This window comes from Poecilia reticulata, chromosome 13 (genome assembly GCF_904066995.2).
Source record: "Poecilia reticulata chromosome 13, P_reticulata-male-v2, whole genome shotgun sequence".
Lineage (NCBI taxonomy): Eukaryota > Metazoa > Chordata > Actinopteri > Cyprinodontiformes > Poeciliidae > Poecilia > Poecilia reticulata.
In genome coordinates, this window is record NC_088842.1 from 24311833 (window position 1) to 24332769 (window position 20937).

At 40.4% G+C, this 20937-nt stretch overlaps 1 protein-coding gene across 1 annotated transcript; it reads left to right on the forward strand.

Annotated features, from left to right (window-relative positions):
- The first annotated feature begins 485 nt into the window (after positions 1-485).
- chrd (chordin) lies at positions 486-20568 on the forward strand. The gene is made up of 21 exons (XM_008426183.3): positions 486-932; positions 3946-4049; positions 4150-4273; positions 6900-7046; positions 7185-7302; positions 7514-7601; positions 9541-9682; positions 9844-9981; positions 10079-10161; positions 13234-13381; positions 15275-15381; positions 15551-15830; positions 15965-16206; positions 16677-16790; positions 17273-17464; positions 17576-17669; positions 17792-17848; positions 18001-18104; positions 18312-18575; positions 18687-18780; positions 19784-20568. The coding sequence occupies exons 1-21, from the start codon at positions 788-790 to the stop codon at positions 19846-19848; spliced, it is 2850 nt and encodes a 949-aa protein (XP_008424405.1). The 5' UTR covers positions 486-787; the 3' UTR covers positions 19849-20568.
- The last annotated feature ends 369 nt before the right edge of the window (positions 20569-20937 follow it).

Consider the following 20937-nt stretch of genomic DNA (forward strand, 5'->3'; position numbering starts at 1 on the left):
TCAGTCCTCAGTATCAATACGATCATTGATACCACACCTTTTCCAACCGAACCCTGTAAAACCACATATGTTTATTTAAAATTATGCATTACATCTACAACTGATGTGCCTGGTTGAAATTAAAACTTTGTAATGACTAACACTTCACACACTCCAACATTTTATTTTTTGTATCTAGTTTAAAAGTTTTACTAGTAAATATGTTTATCTCAATCCAGAGTCAAAAAACATTGGCAAATTATAATTTCTTTTCTCCCACAAGCATGAATATTTTTTTACCTGATCTTTGCAGCTGTAAGATCAAATAAACAACTTAAGACACAATAAATCAGACGCTGGCTCATTTCCATATCTTAGGCTGTAGTGAATTGTCAAGGCGTCCATTTCCCTTTCCATCACCCCCCCTAACCCATCCTTCATCTCTTCAGGCCCCCTCTCCCTCCTCCTCCTTCCGACCGGTGGCTGCTTCAAGCTGTCAGAAGGAGGCTATAAAACAGAGAGGGGCGGCTCTGAAGAGGCTGCTCATTTTGGGGGGAAATACACACAGTACAGTTACTTTGTGTCCTGCCTGAGGGGAAAAAAATACCTCTGTTTGGCTGAGATTGATGATTTAAAACAGGCGACTTTTAACCTAATAAAAACGGACAGTTGGAGGCGACGAGGACGCTTTACGCTTTTTCCGTGAGCCTGAGTGAGAATTTGCGCTAACAGGCTCCAAAAGAATAAGAAATTGTTGGGTGTTTATTGAGGAGAGAGAAACTAAAGCCTGCTTTGTGGAGGGTTTGGGATGCTGGCTTCCCGCGCGCTCCGCTGCTTGCTGTGCGCGCTGAGCTGCGCGTGGTGGCTTCCCATCGGGACAGCCTCGCGCCTCAAGACTCCTGCGCTGCCCATCCAGTCCGAGAGGGAGCCGGTGCCCTCCAAAGGCTTGGCAGGTGAGTGAACCAGCGTGGTTGCCGATACTTACCATATTTACTGTCTGAACCTCTGAACTTGACCCTGTGATAGGCTAGCGAAACTCCTTACATATGTGTTCCGTTTTTTAAATATGGCTGCCTTCTGGACCGCCTGTAAATTACACAGAGAGCCAATGAAGACATTTATTTAAAGGGTAAACCTTATTCTAAAACGTTTCATAAAGCAGACTCCGAGGGCAGCATTGAGCATGGAGTGGCTTAAGCTTAAATTGTGTGGATTTTTGACAAATGAAAGTTTAACTCTGGTTTAATTTTATTTTGCTCTTGCAAAATCTAAGATACTTTCTATAAAATGGTATTTATAATGTGATAATCATTACAGATTTCTTAAAATGTAGTTTGTAATTTGTAATTTAGCTTGTGAAAACAGAAAAAGGATAACATTAGAGTCTTTTGTTTGTCGTGTTTGCCACCTGGTCCATCCTTAAAAAAAACTACAAAAATTAGACATGTCACATCTGGCTTTGTATTTTTTTTTTTGGATGGATCTGTTCTAATGTGGTTTTGTGGTTTGATGGCTAAAGGTGGGTTCATTTTAAAAACAATATTACCTGACTGGTCAAACCTGGAATAAATTAGTCAAAATTCATAACACAATAAAACAGTGTGATTGGGGAAACCTTCAATAAGTTTGTGGAAACTCAATGAGGGCAATTTTCTGACTTTACCAATAGTATTGTTGGTTTTAAGATGTTACAAACAAGCCAAAAAGGCCTTAAATTGACTTTTTCTAAAAAATAAAAATCCTACAAATTACATGAAAGTTTAACAAATCACAGGCTGTGTTTTATGCAGCATAATTAAACTTCAGGTTTAACATGGTGTACTTTATAAAATGATTGCACTCTCTGATGTTGTGAACAAGCTAAAAAAATGTAAAATAACTTTTTAGTCCAGTGTTGAAATTTCATATAGGATGCCAAATTCAGTGTCTTGGTCAACATTTGAATCATGTTTTGTGAAGTTGGCCACAATGCTGAAGTTGGCAACCAATTTCTGACTCTCTGCTAAAGTGAGAAATGGTAAGCTAATTTCTGAGTGATGTGATGTGGCTCCTGCAAGTCAAAGCTGTGAGACTCACATAAAAATAAAGATAACATCTAAAAGCCTCCCAGTCTAATGACACACGTTTTTATCTTCACATGTTTCCCTTCAAACTTCCTGTAGTGTTGCCGCCTGTTGTCTCCTAAAGCAGGCGGCACACCTCTGAGTCATAACTGCTGCGAATGCCTTTTGATTCACGCAGGACTCGATGTGGTTTTTATAAGGTAACTACTCCTAAGAGTTCAAACTAGTGAGGAGCTTCGTGGTAACCACCGCCTTATACCATGCAATTCAGAGCTGGAAACTGTAATCAATCGACTTTCCATTACAAGCGCTGGCTCCTGCAGAATGATTTATTTGAGCAGAGACAGACAAGTGGCAGGCGAAGCGAGCTGCTCACAGTTTGGCTCTGTCAGTTAGTTGGGGTGTTTAAAGTGTGCAGTCACTTTATTGTAATTATAACGTGGTAAAACTTTGTGAGTGTTATGCACACTGCTTATGGGCAGTTCCCCAAACAGGAATAACTGTAATGCTCCTGTTGGGGCCTCAGTGTGACAAAGGCTCAATTATCCTTGTAGAAATATAATAATAACAACACAAAGTGTTCTATTATCTGCTATAAAAACAATATACGATCAACTACAACATTTTAGAATCACGACTGTACTTGAGCCTTACAATAACAAGAAACTTCAACATGTTTACATTTTAGCATCAAGGATTTGAGGGTTTTAAGTTTTACAGTTTTTCTGTACATAAGCGCAAGTCTTGCTATTTATGTCCAAATCTTTCTGGTGTTTTATGCTTACATATTATCTATAAACTTTAAAGTGCACAGTAAGATAACTGAAAGAGCCTTTTCCCATGATTTTTGGCAGACTTTATAAAAAAATATTGACATGGTCTCCCCCATGTTTTCTTCTGGCTCATTTACATTAGACAGGATGGGGGCACCAAAACTCAAAAGGCATCCAGGAAATTTCGTTCAACTCCTACAAGCCTGGGCAGGAAAGTTTTTGAGATCTATTGCTTGTTAAGTATTAAAATGGTGGCTTAGTCCATGTAATTTGTCATCAAGAAAAATATCAAAATATGCAGGTTTGTTCACTTAAATTCTAGAACCAGTTTTTCTGCTTTTGTACCCAACAGCTTAGAACTCTAAGCAGGTTCTAATGACTAAAAAAAGCATAGGATGTCATTTTATTCCCTTTTTTTGTCATCAAAATTAAAATAAAAATCTAATTAATTTACACTAATCTTTGCAATCAGTGTGGATCAATCTAATTTGACATACAGAGCTTTATTAACAAATACATGAAACAAAAAACAAAAGCAAAATGGGGAATATGGTTTACCACAGGTTGCCAAGCCACAAGAGGGCGTCACAAGTATTAAAAACCCCAATTAGCTTTCTATTGGTTATTTTTAGTCAAAATGAATGGGCTTGTATTATATGTGAGAAATATGTGACAGTATAAGTAATGTGAACTGCATTTCTTCCCTCAGCTCAGAGGAAGAAGTTTTGGTTTTATGTTAAAGCGCTGTGGCCAAGAGTTCAATGCACGATCACAAAACTTTATGGATCTAGCAGATGACGATGTGTTCCCTATCTGCTTTTATTTACAGTGCTTTGCTAAAGTAGTCATGACCCTCAAACTTTTCACATATTGTCAAATCCCAATGATAATGCATATCATTGGGATTTGTTGTGACAAGGCAAAAAAAGTAGTGCATAAAAGTGAAGTGGAATAAAAAAAATCCAGTTTTTTAAGTAAACTGTTGAAAAGCATGTTTGTTTTTACTAAACCCCTTGAATCATTGCTGTCATTGCTAACTGATATAAGTATTTTACATTTTGACCACATGTGCAGTCAGAGAATAGTACTCAGAATAACCTGATGTTTAATCAGCATGGGTTGTTTCACAGGATGCTCCTTTGGAGGTCGATTTTACTCCCTGGAGGAGGCCTGGCACCCAGATCTAGGGGAGCCCTTTGGTGTCATGCACTGCGTCCAGTGCCACTGCGAACCTGTAAGTCTTGTTGGACTCTGATTCCACTCTATGATTGCAGATTGTGTATTATTTAATGAAAAGAGCATTCACACTAATGGTGTATCTGCTTGTCTGGCAGCAAAAGAGTCGCAGGAAGGTGTCGGGTAAAGTAAACTGCAGGAACATCAAACAGGACTGTCCCACCCTGGACTGTGACGACTCTGTTCTGCTTCCAGGACACTGCTGTAGAACCTGTCAGAAAGGTACTCATGCTCTGCCTCAAACTCAGTACCTGTTTCCCACAAAGGATCAGTTTAGATTGTTCGAAATGCATATAGCTTTTGGCTGGCAGGGTCTTGCAAAAGCTTCCTTTTGAGCTGTTCTCCATTTTTCATATTACAACCACACATTTTCCTGTATTTAATTGGGATGCTAGATAATAAACCAACACCCAGTTGTAGAAGGAAAACTATACCTGTTTTTTGTTATTTCAAGTAGAAATCTGAAAAAAAAAATGTGTGTTTGTGAACATCAGTTTCAAGTCTTTCCAATGATTTTCAATTTTAACAGGTCTGGAATATGTTTTTATGTCACAGTGATATGCTTTGTGTAAAGTGTTCTATTTTAGCTGTGGTTGCTTGTTAATGGTCCTTGTCCTGCTGGAAGATGAAGCTCCATCACAGTCTTAAGCATTTTGCAGCCAAAAGTTTCCACAGACCTTTTGGTCTCGGTTTAATTTAGTATTTTCTCAGCTTTTCAGTGTAATTGGGAATCTATGTCTTGGTAGATTTGCAGCTGTGTCATTCCCTTTTCATTTTCAGATGATACGTTGAACGACACTGTTAGATATTCAAAGCTTGCTCTGTCAGCCAAGTTATTCTTTAAACTTCTCTATTACTTTCTCCCTGACTGGTCTGCGGTGTTCCTTGGTTTTCACGATGCTGTTTGTTCTCCAATATTCTCAAACAACTGGATTTACTGAGAACAAATTACACACAACTAGACTCTATTTACTAATTAGGAAACTGGTGAGAATAATTGATTGCTATTAAATGTATTTAGAAGTATCAAAGCAAAGGTGCCCAATTACAAATGTGCTCCAAACTCTTCAGCCAAAAATATTTAAAATGCAACTTAACATTCATTCCATCCCACCATGACAGCAAAAAATAATCTCTCCCTTTTTTACTTGTCTCCTTTTTTTTGACCTCATATGAATATTCATGTAGTCACATGTTGACTAGTTAGATTTCAGAACAGCTGGTGGATGCATCCAACATCTTAATTGATTTTCCACTAATTTGACCATAAGTGAAAGTCACCTACCTTGCCTCTGCAATCCTGTACACATAATTCCACCTTATTACAGAGCTGGAGAGCTGCCCTGCACAGACACACACAAACACACACTGGGTGGGTGTTTTTCTACCCTGGGTGTCTGGTAATGGAATGGAAAGTAAAGGTAGAGCACTGTTGGACTTTATGTTGTGTGTGTTTGTAAGAACTGTTCAGCCCCCTTTAGGTGTGTGTGTGTGTTCTGGTTACGTCTTAAGGAAAAGGTTGAGTGTGTTTGTCTTAGCCTTGGCACCATCACACCTGGTATGTTTGTACAAGTGATGGAAAATGTGTGTTTGTGTATGCACGTGTGTGTGTTTTATTACTTGGTGCACCTGAAGATACAGTATAGCTAAGCAAGGAGAACTGAGGATGACGCAACCCAGAAGAACTTCAGAGAGGAGTTGAAGGAGGCTTGTGGGTGTTTTGTGCCAGATATATATATATATATATATATATATATATATATATATATATATATATATATATATATATATATATATATATATATATATATATATATATATATATATATATATATATATATATATATGTGTGTGTGTGTGTGTGTGCGTGTGTGTGCGCGTGTGTGTGGGGGTGGGGGTGTGTGTGTAGACACAGGAAGGATAGGCAGACAGTTCAACTGAGCATGTCAGAAAACAACCTTGGGAGAAATAACATTTGGATGACTAAGAGGCAGCGTGTGGTTTTCATTCTCAAGAACATGTCAGAAGACTGTAATTGGCTGAACAAGCACCCCTGCATGTGTTACTATGTGTTTGTGCATGTGTGTGTGGAGTTGTGAGGGCTGCACATTACATCAGGATGCACAGCAGTTTGTGAGGAACAGTGGGTCTTTGTTGAGATTGCACGCCAGTGTCACTTCCAATCCTCCTGAAGCTCATCAGCTGTAAGACACAGTGCTGGATAAGCCGTTCCTGGCCAAGAAATGAGGAGGGAGAAAGTCTGAGATGTCAGGAAGATGGAGACCTCCATATTATTTTGGTCATATGTCTAATCAGCCAAAATCAGTTTCAATCCTGCCAGATCTCGCATACCTATCTGTCACACTGTTTGCACAATGGCCAGGCTTTGGGGTTCATATGTGGGCCAGACATTGGAGGACACTGTGACAGAATGTGTTTTGAATTGTTTGGATTTATGTGGTATATTTTACCTGGTACTGACCTTGTTTCAAAGGCAAGTTAAAACCTTTGAGTATGTTCTAACTGTCTGGCTAAAGCAAAACAGTCCAAGTATCTTAGAGTCTGGTTAACAAGTGATGGTAGGAAGGAGTGGGACATGAATAGACAGACTGAAAACTTAGTTGTTATAATCTGAGTTATGTTCTGTCTTTTGTGACAAAAAAAAGCTGAGCCAGCTTCAATATACTAGTATCAGGACCCTAGACACACACATATGGTCACAAGGTATGGATCAAGCAGCTCAACTGACCTTTCGCCACTTTGACCCATTGTTGATGAGTGGAAGGCAGCAAATAGGACAGCTGTTTAATTTAGCACAATAAAGTGACTTCTCTTTTAAATTCTGCAGGTGTGGTTGACAAAAAGCAGGTTGATGTTATGCTGGAGACCTTTGAGTATTTCCATGAAAAGGGCAAAGAGGACGACCTCCACAAATCCTACAATGACAGATCCTACCTGAGCTCTGAGGACACGGGCCTCGGAGAAAGCCGCACAGGTACAGCGCGCACACACAAACAATTAGATATAACCCAATGTTCACTCTTGTTTTATGCAGGTGGGGAAAATAAATGGAAATATGATACTTAATTTGTTACAGTGATGAGTTTGCTGTGCCCTTTCTTACCCTCTGCAGACTTTGTGGCGCTATTGACAGGAGTGACAGACTCATGGCTGCCCAGCTCCAGCGGAGTTGCCAGAGTCCGTCTTTCTCTGACCAGAACCACGCTGACCTTCTCTGTTACATACCAAAGGTATCCAGAAGAAACATATCTTTTGTTTAGTTTCCCTTGACTTTTCTTTGGTGTCACAAGTTGTATCTGCTGGTTAAAAACTAATTTTGTTATGACTGTTGACAAAATGGAGTAGAGAAAGTGTTCTTAATCTGAATGAGAAAGATTATTTTTGTTTTTGCTGCCTGTTTTTATATTCGCATCTAAGTGAAACTTTACCTTCGCTCTCCAGAATCGGCCGCCCTAGTAAAATAGCCATCTTGGACTCAGATGGGACTCCTGCTTTTGAATATAAAGTCCCCAAAGGACAGACGGACATGGTAAGACATTACTTTCATGAGAGCAGACAATCATATCCTCTTGGCTCCATCTGAGTTGTATTTGGTTTCGCGCACATGTGTTTCCTGAAAGATGCCGGGAAACCAAGCAGCGACATGATGGATGCTTTTACTGTGTGCTCAGGCTCTGATTTGTTTTCTCATAACTCACAGTAACCATAAACAATAAACACACATAGAGAGTCAGTGACACTTCCTATTGGCCTTAGTGCCCCGTTTCTGAACTTCAAACTGATTGCAGTCATTATTAGCACACAGTCAGTCGCAACAGCTTTTCAGGTTTAAGTCAGCTTTGTGTTGATAAATCAGGTTACCTATACTTCACTGGATGCTCCCTAAGGTTCGTCTGCATTACTATATGTGATTTCCTGCCAAAATACACACATCTTCACATTCCACTTTGAACACAAACACTGTTCAGTGAGACAGGAGCCCCCTAAATACAGGTCCCAGAAATTGGCCTATTATTATTTTTAGATAAATGTCAGAGTCAAGCTCCAGAGGACCTCAGAGAAAACACTGTGGCTCTGAAAAAGAAAGGAGGAGGGGAGTTTGCTGAAGCAGGACTTTAAGGGAGAGAGAGAGAGAGGGGGAATTTTTCACACGTTACATCACTGCTTAGCATGGCGACAGAGAGTATTGCTAATTAAAATGGAGATTACTCCTGAACTCAAAGTTATGAGGTGTCGGCTGTCTGCCACATTTCTTCCCTCAGCTCAGAGGAAGAAGTTTTGGTTTTATGTTAAAGCGCTGTGGCCAAGAGTTCAATGCACGATCACAAAACTTTATGGATCTGGCAGATGGCGATGTGTTCCCTATCTGCTTTTATTTACAGTGCTTTGCTAAAGTAGTCATGACCCTCAAACTTTTCACATATTGTCAAATCCCAATGATAATGTATATCATTAGGATTTGTTGTGACAAGGCAAAAAATAGTAGTGCATAAAAGTGAGGTGGAATAAAATAATCTTGTTTTTAAGTAAACTGTTGAAAAGCATGTTTGTTTTTACTAAACCCCTTGAATCAGTGCTGTATAGGATCACTTTTGGCTGTAATTACAGAATTACAAATGTAAGTCTTGTTGGTATATGACTTGCATATACCAACATTTTGTCCCCCCAAAAAATCTATTTTGTCAAGATTTTTCCTCAGTCTTGACAAAATAGGACAAGCTCATTTAGAGTGGATGGAAAGCATTTCTGAAAAGTATAACCTTTTAGGCTTGCCTTGGATTCTCAATTATGTTTAGATCTGAACTTTGACTGGATCACTTCAACGCATTTGGATATGCCTTGATCTAAATCATTCCCTTGTAGCTCTGGTTGTACCAAGTCTTTTGCAGCATAATGTAGGTTTTCTTCCAGCACTGTCTGATATCTCCCATTTAACTCTGACCAGTTTTAATATTTCTGCTGAATAACAGTATTTCTAAGGCATTATGCTGCCACCATGGAGTGATGTGCTTCATTAATTCCCCACCACACAAAACATAGGCTTTTGTATGTAGGCAGAAACATTGAGTTTCACTCTTATCTGACTCCTACATGACTTGAGGTGAATTCCAAACAGGATTGATGTTTCTGTATTTTAACACAGCCTAGTTACTGTCTGTGCCACATTTTCATAAAAGAATCCCAAACTTGGGACTTAAAGCTCTAACTTTCCCTCACCTATCTGCTTTGTTTCTATGTGTTTCAAGATGCTGTTTGTTCACTAATGTTCTCCAACTAACCTCTGAGGCCTTCACACAACTGATGGATTTATATTGAGAAGAAATTATGAACACTGCAGACACTTTGTCTAAAAGTGCTTCCAGGAAGAACTGAAAAGGGCCCGATGTTTTCTAAATCCATTGTTCATGTGCATTTGCATCCTAAGTGTCTCCTACACTGCACCTGTTTTGGTCGGTGTTTGCTTGCAGATCTGTGGAGTTTGGAAAAATTTGGCGAAACCTCTCTTGCGACAGCTGCAGGCTGAGCAACTGCGCATCAGCATGACCACATCCACGGGCAGGCGAGAAGAGGTGGTTGGGAAGATCATCAAACACAGAGCGCTGTTTGCTGGTGAGACTGCGTGTGGGCTTTTAATGCATGCACTCTTATCCCTGTTATCTTCAATGCATTGATTATGTTGAGTCTTAAGTAAAAGCAAAAGAAAGCTGATTGAAAGTGTTTAAATGCGTGGGCAGATAACTCATGTCACTGTGTATGCTTATTATGTGCAGAGACATTCAGTTCAGTGCTGACCTCAGAGGAAGAGAATGCGGGAATGGGAGGCATTGCCCTACTGACGCTGAGTGACAGTGAGAACAACCTTCACTTCATCCTCATCTTGCAGGGTCTCATCAGACACAAGGACAGAGGTGAAGGAGACACACAGGAGTGGACACTGAAACTAAGACAAGATTCTAAATAAAGCTAAATAAAGTTAAATGAAAAAAACCCCCTCTTTCTCCTTAGAGCCAGTTCTGGTCCCAATCCGAGTCCAGCTGATGTACCGTCAACATGTCCTAAGAGAGATCAGGTCCAACATCACCTCTAACGTGAGTAACAATTACACAGCCATCATAATCAGTTCGGTCAGAGACAGAAAGAACTAATAACCATGTTGAAAAAGATTTTTTTTATGCCGACTATTATAAAACAGTGGCGGAGTTTTAGTGGAAGATGTTTTGCTCTGAATGTTAAGGAGCCAAAGTCGTCTTGTTTTGGGTTAGAAACGTATGTCACATCGCCGGAGTCCCACTGTTGGACCCGCCTTGTTCCCAGCTACTCAAGGAGACGGATGTGGTTTTCTCGCCACATCCTAGCGAAGTTATCGTGGCACTTGGATCACAACTCAGCATCCTGATAGACGGTGAGGGAAAATTTATGAAGGTGCGAGGAAACAAAAGAAAAGGGAAAGTCTGTGTGGAGAGTTTGGCACGAGACAGATAGTGGCGGAGTACGAAACATAAAGGGAAGCGTGGGGGTAAAAGAGGATGCGCCACCTCTCACACATGTCAGTGGTTAGTGGTCTGTGGGCTTAGTAGAAGGAGAGGAGGGCGGAGGGGGTGTTGAAAGGTGCGTCTGGTTTTAATTCTGCCAGGAAGGGACGATGTTTCTCCTTTGATCCAGCTGTTTACAGAATGTCCTTGACAAATATTGTGTAAGATTTGAGCTTAGCCACTGCTTCCTGACCTATGAAACTACACAACGACTAAAAAGCCAAACTCCCAACGTATTATGTATTATTTCAAACCCAAGACAATATTTAGCGTGTGTGCTTTAAGTGTTCATGCTTCTTAAACCTTTAAACATTTTAAGACATTACAAATTCAAACATCAGTGTATTTTTTTTAGAATTTTATTGGATGCCACACTAAAGGGGAGGGAAAATGTTAAAAAGTTTTCTTTTACAAATGAAAGCAAAAAAAAAAAGCCCCATAAATATGTATTCATCCCTGTTTCCTCTGATAACCTTCAATAAAGTCATTTTCAAGTGTGACACACCTGGAGGACAGCATTAACTAGGAGATTATTTAAACTGTAGTGATTTTCAAAACACAAACTAATTCTGGACAGTAACAATCCCAACACTGAAACATGGTAGTGCCAGCATTATACATGCATTTCTTCTGCAGGAAAAAGGAAGCTGATCAGAAAATGTAGGGCAGAACTGGAGGCAAACATCCAGTTTCCATTAGGATGCTGACTCTGAAAATATAAAGCCATACATATTATAAAATAAGTCAACTGGGAATTTGTGGAAAGATTTCAAAATTGTTGTTCACATATGCTCATGTTCCTTTTTGACCGAGCTTGAACTACTTTGTCTAAAAGGATGTGTACAAATTTTCTGAATTTAAATGTGCAAAGCTGGAAAAGGCTTTCATCTGCAGAAATTGTTTGCTTTTTTTAATTTTGTAAAAAATAAAAAAGTGTTGAAAGGCATGCATTAGATTTCTCTAGCTTAAAAGATCCCAATAAGGCAGAGGTTCCCAAACTGTGTGGCGCGCCCCTTAGGGGGGGGGCGCCGTGCCATTGCAGGGGGGGGGGCGGCGCGGGAAGCCGTCTGGATGAAAAGAAAAAATAAACAAAAAAAATAAAAAACATGAACGCTGTATGCGCTGGGTTTTTACCATAGAATGGCCAACTTTCTGTTATTCCTATGTCAATTTAATACAGTAGAGGCTTCCACACTTCCCATATCTGTGTCCTCTGTCACTTTTATCAGTAGTTAAAACTGTTTAATCCGTCGTTAACATGTGGTAACCTGTTTCTCCGAGCTGCCTTCAAACGCAACATGAGCGCTACGCACTGGGTTTACACCTGTGTGGCAGTGAAGTAGACCTGCTGCTGCTGTGCAGAGCTACGCAGGTGTGTTAGAATCGTGGCAGCAAACCAGCGAAACGCAAATAGCTTTTCAAAGTTTTTCTCCCAAACTAACCGACTGAGTTGAGTAAAGCTGTTGGATGCAGGTGATGTTAGCTAAAAGATGACTAGCTAATATCAATACATCACCTTAAGCTTAACAAGTAGCCTGTAGGCTACTGGCGTTGTTGTCTATGTCCAGCTACCTACATTCATTTTGCCCCCAAATAAGTCGATTCCCCCCATCCGCCTCCCGTTCCGCCCCGCTAAAGCATGTCGTTCAACCAGACAGCTATTTGTAATCCATAGGGGGGACCCAGAAAATGTTTGGAAACCACTAGGGGGGCCCAGGAGAAAAAGTTTGGGAACCTCTGCAATAAGGAATATTAAAGCTTGTGGTTATAACTTGATATATTGTGAAATAGTAGACATAGACAAGCAGTCTTATTACTGCTGTGTTACTGCTCCGCTCCATTAACACCAGACCCTAATATATCCATCTGCACCTTGCCTCCCCCTCATTATTCGGTCCATTTTTTTTCTCCAGCAACATAACCCTCTCTCAGTGCCTCCCCTGCTCTTTTTCTGAGCTGTTTTGGCTGCTCGCTCTGTGGATTTATGCTTCGTGTATATTTATATTGAACCAAGGCCTGAGGGTCATAAAAGTAACATTTCTTTAACGCACTCATACATGTGTCCTATTAATCCAGCATTTCTCAACGTCTTCATGGAATACTGTCAGTCCCGCTTTAAGTCAGAGGCCTCTCACTGGTGAAACCAGTGAAAAAAATATGAACCATATTTTTGCCTCGAGTCGAACTGCGCGTGTGTGAGCGGGGTGATTATGGGGTCGCGTTGTTGCGTAGCAGAAATGTTTGCGTCTCTAATGGATTTGGGCTCTGCCATGTCTTGGCGACAGTCGTATTTATTTAACCTGGAGATGATTTAGCTGCCACGTGATTTGTTTTGCTCTCTGTTCCATTTTTGTTTAGAACAAACACAAACAAATGGAGCTGGACACAAATAACGAGCCTGTCTTTCATTTAAAGAAGCTGGGGGGGGGGGTTTACTCTGGTGACAAGTCAATGTTGCATAAACCTCATGTCAACAAGATTTAACACTTCATTGTGACGTTTTCATTCCTGCTTTTGAAGACTGTAATTAATTTTTAGTGAAATATGTTTTTTTTTTTTTGACTATTTGTGGCTTTCTGTGACACAAAAACTTGTTTAGCTTTGTGCTAACACTTTCAATCTGTGCAGGATCCAGATTTTGCTGAGGTGCTGACAGACCTGAACAGCCGCGAGCTGTTTTGGTTGTCTCGTGGTCAGCTGGAAATCGCCGTGGCAACCGAGGATCAGGATCCCCGACAAATCTCCGGCTTCATCACAGGAAGAAAATCTTGTGACAGTGAGTGATTTTGCTCTAAGAAACCTGAATACTAACTGATGGAGTACAGGTGTTAGATAAACGCTAAATGGCACATTATGGTGAAAAAGAAGAAAAATGCTGAATGGTTTTTCATATTTTTGTTGTGTTACTTTCAAGTAGTGTTCATTCTCTGGAGTCAGCTGCAAGTCTTGGGCATGTCTGCTAGTTTTGCTAATACAGACATCTGGCTAGTAAAGACTTAAATAGAGACACAAGTTTTTTCCCATTCTTCTTTGCAAAACAGCTCAAACAGCATCAGATTGGACGGAAAGCATCTTTTGAAGTTTCCCACAGATTTTAAGTTAGTCTTTTGTCTAAACCTTGACTGGGTCATACTAATGTAAATATGTTTTGTCGCTGCTGAGGAGAAGCGTCCATGCTGCATGATGCTTCCACTGCCATATTTCTCTCATGATGTTTTAGTCCCAAGCAGGACTTCTAATGTCTTTTTTTTTTAAATTAATGGCTTTCATTTTTACATTTTAACTAACAGCAGATTTGTGGAGTGCAGGATTAATGGCTGAGCTGTGCAGTCTTTTAAAAAGTTAGGTTATATTTATAGGTGTCACATTACAGTGGGCTGAATACAGATGAATGCCACACTTTTCAGGTCTTAATTTGTTGAAAATTCTGGAAATGATGTAGCAGTCTTCTTCCATTTTAAAATCCCAGTAAAGCACAATAAAGTTTGTTGTTGTTACTTGACAAAATGTGAAAAGGTTCAAGAAGTACTTTTTTTTAAAACTCTTGGATCTGGTTCTGAGAAGCAGAGAAAAAGAACACAGTTTAAAAACGTGGGTTGTGTTGCTGCGGTACTCTGTTCATCCATCTGTGGCTGGTTTTGTTATCCTCCATAAAATACTTTCTTTCTGCGTCCTTTCTTTCAAGTCTTATCGATGTGGGAAAAGCTGTGTTTATAGACCTTATGTTGGACTTGCTGTCTCACAGAGGGTCTGCACACGTGTGTGTGCGTGTGCGTGTGTGTGTGTGAAGCTGTAAGAAAAGGGTTTTAGGAATGCTGTGGACTGCCCAAGTTTTCTTCAAATATAAAAACATGAACACATGTCCTTTTCTGTGCGACTCACTATTACTATTTGAACTTAATCATCATGTGTCCACTGCTGTGAAATGCTTTGATTTCAGTTTTCATTGTCACAGACCGGGATTTATAACAAAAAAAATATGCTTGTTTGTAAAATGTGTACACACACAGTCACACACACATGGTTGCTGCCAAGGTCAGCGTGCTGGACCTGATTTCTTGTGTCGGTGTTCCAGCGTTTTGATTAACAGCATGTGACGTAATCTGGTAAGAATTCAGGTCCAATGTTCTTCTTTCCCTCTCTGTCTCCTCCATGTCTCAGTCCCTCCGTCCGCTGTCCTCTTTGTGCAGCTTTGGCATCAGTTCTCATCTATGCTGCTGTTCCCTCTGTGTCTCATATTGAAAACTTTCTCTCCACTTCTGTTACTCATTACCTTCTGTCCCCCTCAGCTCAGTCTTTATAAGGCTCACTTCATTCACCAGAATATACCTCAATCTCAGATGTAACCTTCAGCATTTTCTTATGCAAAGTTGTTTGTGTGCAGCGGCGTGGATGTTTTTGGTATGACATAAGCAGGCACAGATTCTTGGCTGTGATTAAACTTAATTTTTCACAATAAGAGACAAAGCTATGAAAAAATATAACTCAGATGTGTGCTTCTGCTGCCGCAGAACACAAGTAGGTATAACTTGCCTCTTTTCCATCGTTCAGACTGAAAGAAAACTTAATTTCAACTGCTTTTGTTGTGTGTGGTGGATAAACTGATGAGAGAAATTATGAAGTCTTTGTTATGTATATTTTTACATGAATCTGTCTTTGTCCAATTCAGCTATTCAGAGTGTGATGTCCAGCGGCGATGCGTTGATCCCAGGGAAGACAGGAGGGGTGGGTTCTGCCATCTTTAATCTCCATGGTAACGGGACACTGGACTACCAGGTAACAGTCTCTTCTACTCAGAAACAATGTTTGTGTTTTTGTTTTCAGAAAACTTCCCTTTCTGAGGTTTTGATTCCCCAGACTCAACAATGACTTTCTCTAAAATGTTACAAAAGCACATTTAGAGTTGGTAGGATGTTTAATGCCTGGGTCTGTTGGTGTCCTGCAGGTTCAGGTTGCAGGTCTCACAAGTGACATTGTGGGTCTCACAATAGAGCTGAAGCCGCGGCGTCGAAACAAGCGCTCTGTCCTTTACGATTTAACTCTGGAGTACAGCAGGGTGACTGGGCAGGCGGCGGGCAGCTGGAGTCGACTGGAGGCCCGACATATCCACATGCTGCTGCAAAACGAGCTCTTCATCAATGTGGCCACGGCACACAGCCAGGAGGGGGAACTTAGGGGGCAAATCAAAGTCCTGCCTTACAGTGGCCTGGAGGTACCCAAACGTGGTGAGTGAGGACAGTGGAGTGAGCACAAACAGATTAAGAAACAACTAAACAGTAAAAAAAAAAAAGTATATTGACTTGCTTTGAAAATATCTTACATTTATTGTTTTTTTTCATTCGTTTTCTGTCTCTTCAAGAGCTGCCCACTCCTCTGGCCGGGCATTTTGTGTCCCCACCGGTACGAACCGGAGCATCTGGCCACGCCTGGGTGTCTGTGGATAAACAGTGCCACCTGCACTACGAGATAATCGTCGCAGGTCTTAGTAAGACGGACGACGTGACCATGAACGCCCACCTGCACGGACTGGCAGAGATTGGAGAGCTGGATGACAGTAGCACAAATCACAAGAGGCTCCTGACGGGTTTCTACGGCTCTCAGGTCCGTCTGCTTGTCTGCTCACTAATGTTACTGTAGACTATTCAGGTCAGAAGTTAAAGTTTTGTTTTGCTTTGAATATAAAAAAAATTTAAAACTGTATTTCATATTAACAGCCATTAACAATGCCAAAATATTTAGATTTTAATGCAGGGCAATTAATAATCACATTTGACTCTCTTATTAGGTGCAAATATGCAATGTTAAATTGTTACTATTAAACATTTTTAATACCATTGAAGCCTGTATTTGGCATCAAACATGGTGCCTGATAAGAAACAAGATAAGTTTGTGTTTTACAGGAAAACTAAATACTGCTAATATCTCTAACTCAGCATCAGTCAAAGGGATCACAGGGTTAAATGGAAGTAGGATATACAATGAAAGAAAACACTTAAATAGAAATATATATATATATAATTTTCTTCGTGCATCACTCTAAAAATGTCTTAATAAAATATGATACCCTGCAGGCTCAGGGGGTTTTAAAGGACATGAGCATTGAACTACTGCAACATCTGGACCAGGGAACAGCCTTCATCCAAGTCAGCACCAAGCTGAATCCCCAGGGAGAAATACGAGGACAGGTATGCGATGAAGTCACGTGGTCACTAATTTTAATGTCGTTGTCTTACTGTAGTGATATATTAAGCCACAAACTTCCGTAATAGTTACTAAGGTCTTAGCAATTAGCTTGAATGACACAGTTTGTTGCATGTTTCCTTTGGTATTTTACAGATTAAACCCTGATGCTGAGAATCAGGAAGAGTAAACGCTACAAACAATCAAGGTGTTTGCTGTTTGTCAAAAAGCTTCATCCAATAACCATCTGAATCTGTCAGGTGGTTATTGTTTTCACTGGCACGTTTAGTTAATTTTACTGGCCTACAGAAACATACAAAGAGGCCACAGTTGGCTGTAAACCCCACAGGTGTAATGGTTGATCACTTTGTGAGGTCGTCTTTCATCCCAACTTAAATCTCTACACATTTCACACACGCTTTTACATTTATTTTTTGTTCAAATGCCTTCCCTCTTCATCTGACTCCGTTTGATGATGCATTTCCAGGTCCATGTCCCAAACAGCTGTAAACTTGGTGCCCCAGCAGAGGTAGAGGAGGCTGAGCTTGATGACCTTTTCCTGAATGACCCCGAGGAGCTGAAGAAAGACCCAAACACCTGCTTCTTTGAGAACCAGTATCACGCTCATGGTTCCCGCTGGACTCCCATCTATGACAAGTGTTTCACATGCAGCTGTCAGGTAAGGAGAGCACTCACATCTTGCTGCACATGGCAATGTTTTTATGCAAGACATTTTGCTGAAGTGCTGGGCTAGCATTAGCATGTATATAACATCTTTTTCCATCTGTAGAAGCGAACAGTGATCTGTGATCCAGTTATTTGTCCAGAGCTGACCTGCTCCAGAACCATCCAACCCGAGGACAAGTGCTGTGCCGTCTGTGATGGTACGGTCAACGTTATGTTGGATATTTTTAAGTCATTCATAGATGTTAGTTAGAGTGCTCTCCATGGCCATCCATGAGTTTCAAGCTAATAATCATTTTATGACTATTCTCTCCATGTGCAGAAAGGAGGGAGACCAAGGACATAAAAGCACCAGAGACGGTGGAGGAACACCTAGAAGGTGGTGTTATAACTCAATTTTTTTTTTACCTTCTTTTGTCTTTTATGTTTTCTAACTGCTGTTTAGTTTATGAGATTTTAGCTCACAGATTAACTCTAAAGCCCCTGTCTTACCCCTGGCAACCCTCTCCGCTTGTATTTCCCATCACTCAGGCTGTTACTTTGAGGGCGACCAGAAGATGCATGCCCCAGGCACCACATGGCATCCCTTTGTTCCTCCCTTTGGATACATTAAATGTGCGGTCTGCACTTGCAAGGTAATAAACATCAATAAATAGGCTCACATCTGGCTGAGTTTACATCTCAGAGGCTCTTTACGGATCGTTTGTGTTGTATTAGGCTGCAAAGAATGTGAAGGGTAGAGAAAATTCTCCTCTGTACTTTAAGGATGTCCAAAACTGGAAAGAGAAGTCACATTTTTCTAAAGAAAAACTGTTTCCAATCTGTTGTTGTTTTAACCTCAGGGCTCTACAGGGGAGGTCCACTGTGAGAAGGTGACGTGTCCCATACTGACTTGCAGTCACCCAGTGAGACGGAGCCCCTCTGACTGCTGCAAGGAGTGTCCAGAAGAAGAGAGGACCCCTGCAGGCCTGGAGCACACCGACATGATGCAAGCGGACGGCCCACGGTATTGCAAATTTGGAAAGAACTTCTACCAGAACAGCGACAGCTGGCACCCCTGGGTGCCTCTGGTGGGCGAGATGAAGTGCATCAACTGCTGGTGTGATGTAAGCATGAAGGAGCTACAAGTTTTTTACTAAAAAGCAAATGAAATCCAATTTTTCCCATCAAATGAAGAAATTCTTAATATTGCTTTCACGTTCTCTTTTTCTCTACAGCATGGAGTTACCAAGTGTCAAAGAAAACAGTGTCCTGTGATGACCTGTTCTAATATCACCCGTACAGAGAGCTCATGCTGTCCTGAATGTGCTGGTAAGGAATGAACACATGTTGATTTACATATTGTCACCTTCCTAAAATAATAGCCTTTTTTTTTTTTGCCAAAATCACTTTTGGTAAATAATATCTTAGGCCATTATTATAGGAAAGTGACAATATTTTTATGAGGAGTGTATTAACATTTCACATTTAAATACAAATCTGTCTTTAAAACAAATCTAAGCTATTACTGCATGCCTAGATGTGAAAGTGTTGTCTGAAACTCTTATTTTGAAAGAATGGAAGTAGTTCTTGAGTTGTATTTCAGTGTTTCCAGCTATTAGATGGTTTTCACCTTCTCCTAACCCCTTTTTAAAACAAAACAACAAAAATCAAATAAGAATAAATCTAACAACCTTTCCTGCAGAAAAAAACTAAACCAACATGAAAAGTTCTAAACATATTTCAATTCTTTTCTCTACATGTCTTTTTTGTCTCACCCATAACATTATTCCTCTCTTCTGCTGCTGCTTCTAGGCACATTGTCTGCAGATTAGGCCTTAATCTTATTAGTGACTTCTAGCAACTTTTAGGGCAGCTGACTAAATCCCTGCTGTGGAGTTGGCAACAGCGTTGCACTTCTGTATTGGCAGAGGCAGCTGTTAACACCCTGTTGCCATTCTGGTTGACAACACGCAAGCACTGAAAAATCTTCTTCTACTTTAAAAACTGCTTGTGCAGCAACATTTATATTTTAAGTTTTAGAAGATTTAATAATATGTAAGCACTGTGGGAAAACCACAACTGGCTAGCTGTTAGCTGCTAACCAAGCTAGCATTGGCAACTGATTCTAAGCTGACATTCAACTCAAAGGGTTTTACTTATTTGTTGTTGTTTTGACTGCATTTAAGGTGACATTTTGTTCATACAGAATCTCTGACTATCAAACCTGAGCTAGAACATTGAACACTAAACAGAGATCCTTCAGAACAGTTATATCTGGGAAAGAAACAATTTTGTATCACATTTCTCATTCTTTTTCTTATCCTCTTCCTAGATCAGAAAGAGGAAGCTGATCTGATGACAAAAACACCAGGCAAAAGACGAACCTGGAGACAATGAGGATGTGGAATGGCCCCGACTTCAGAGATGAGCCCCAAACCCCCTTTTCTAGAAAACAGCACCCTCCTCCTCCTTCTTCTCCTCATCCCACATGGACCTATACCCAGAACTGCACACTGGGACCCCCTTATCGCTCCTGACCCAAAACCCACCCGGTTATCAGCTTCAAGATTGTAAAGAGGAGAGCCATGCAGAGACTGAAGGGAGTTCAAACGCAAAATAAAGACTTTAAGTGAAGCAGTAAAGCTTTGGAGAGGACCATCCTAGCGTTACTCACATGCTGCCTTCAGGGTTTTTTGGAGTTTAACCGTTCCTAAATGGGTGAAAGGTGAAGCTGTAGGTCCAACGCAGCTTTTCATCGGACTGAAATCCAGGTGGATTTTAAATAGTAAGTGTTGGGAGAGAAAAGCAGTTTGTATCGACAGAGCTTATTTTTGAAGCACAGCCATAATTACTGCGGCTCCCACTGGACACAGCGATGGAAAATGTTACTTAAGAAGGCGCGAGTGTGTGAATGTAGGTATCTGTGTGTCTTTCTTTTACTTCCTTTGGATTTTTTAAAGAGTGCGAGTAAGTGAATTGAAGAAACGTATCTGTGACCACACGCCTACAGCTTTTGTCTGTTGTAAGAAAATATTTCCACTCTGTATGACTCTCATTCCTGACAGGATCGCTCAGTTTTTCTGGGATAGAGAATTAAAACACCTTCTGTTTATATCATTTCGCCTCAGCTTTGGTTCTTCCCGTTTTTCTTTAAGCTATTTTTGTTTTTGCTTTTCTTCATTATTGTGAAATATGAAGCAGGTTTGTATTTTGTATTTATTGAATACTGTTGAAACAAAATAAAAAGGGTTTGTTAGTAAAAGAGGAAATGTCTGCTGATTTATAGATGTTGTTGCTAAGGTTATACACCCATTTCCTCTTTTAGCTGCTGGGAATGTACCACGCTTCTTTAAATCCTGCAATAAGTCACGTTTCTACTAATATCAGAGCAGTTGCTGAGAATCACGTCAGAGAAGCTCTCTTCAACAAATCCCTACCAACCTTTTTCTTTATTTTCCTCTATCTCCTTCTTCCTTTTTTCTATTT

Excerpts from the sequence above, each read along its gene's own strand:
- chrd (XM_008426183.3), top strand. The coding sequence starts at position 788 with ATGCTGGCTTCCCGCGCGCTCCGCTGCTTGCTGTGCGCGCTGAGCTGC. Across the intron at positions 15,382-15,550 it reads ACGGGACACTGGACTACCAG|GTTCAGGTTGCAGGTCTCAC; the intron begins GTAACAGTCTCT and ends GGTGTCCTGCAG. Across the intron at positions 18,105-18,311 it reads GTGCGGTCTGCACTTGCAAG|GGCTCTACAGGGGAGGTCCA; the intron begins GTAATAAACATC and ends TTTTAACCTCAG.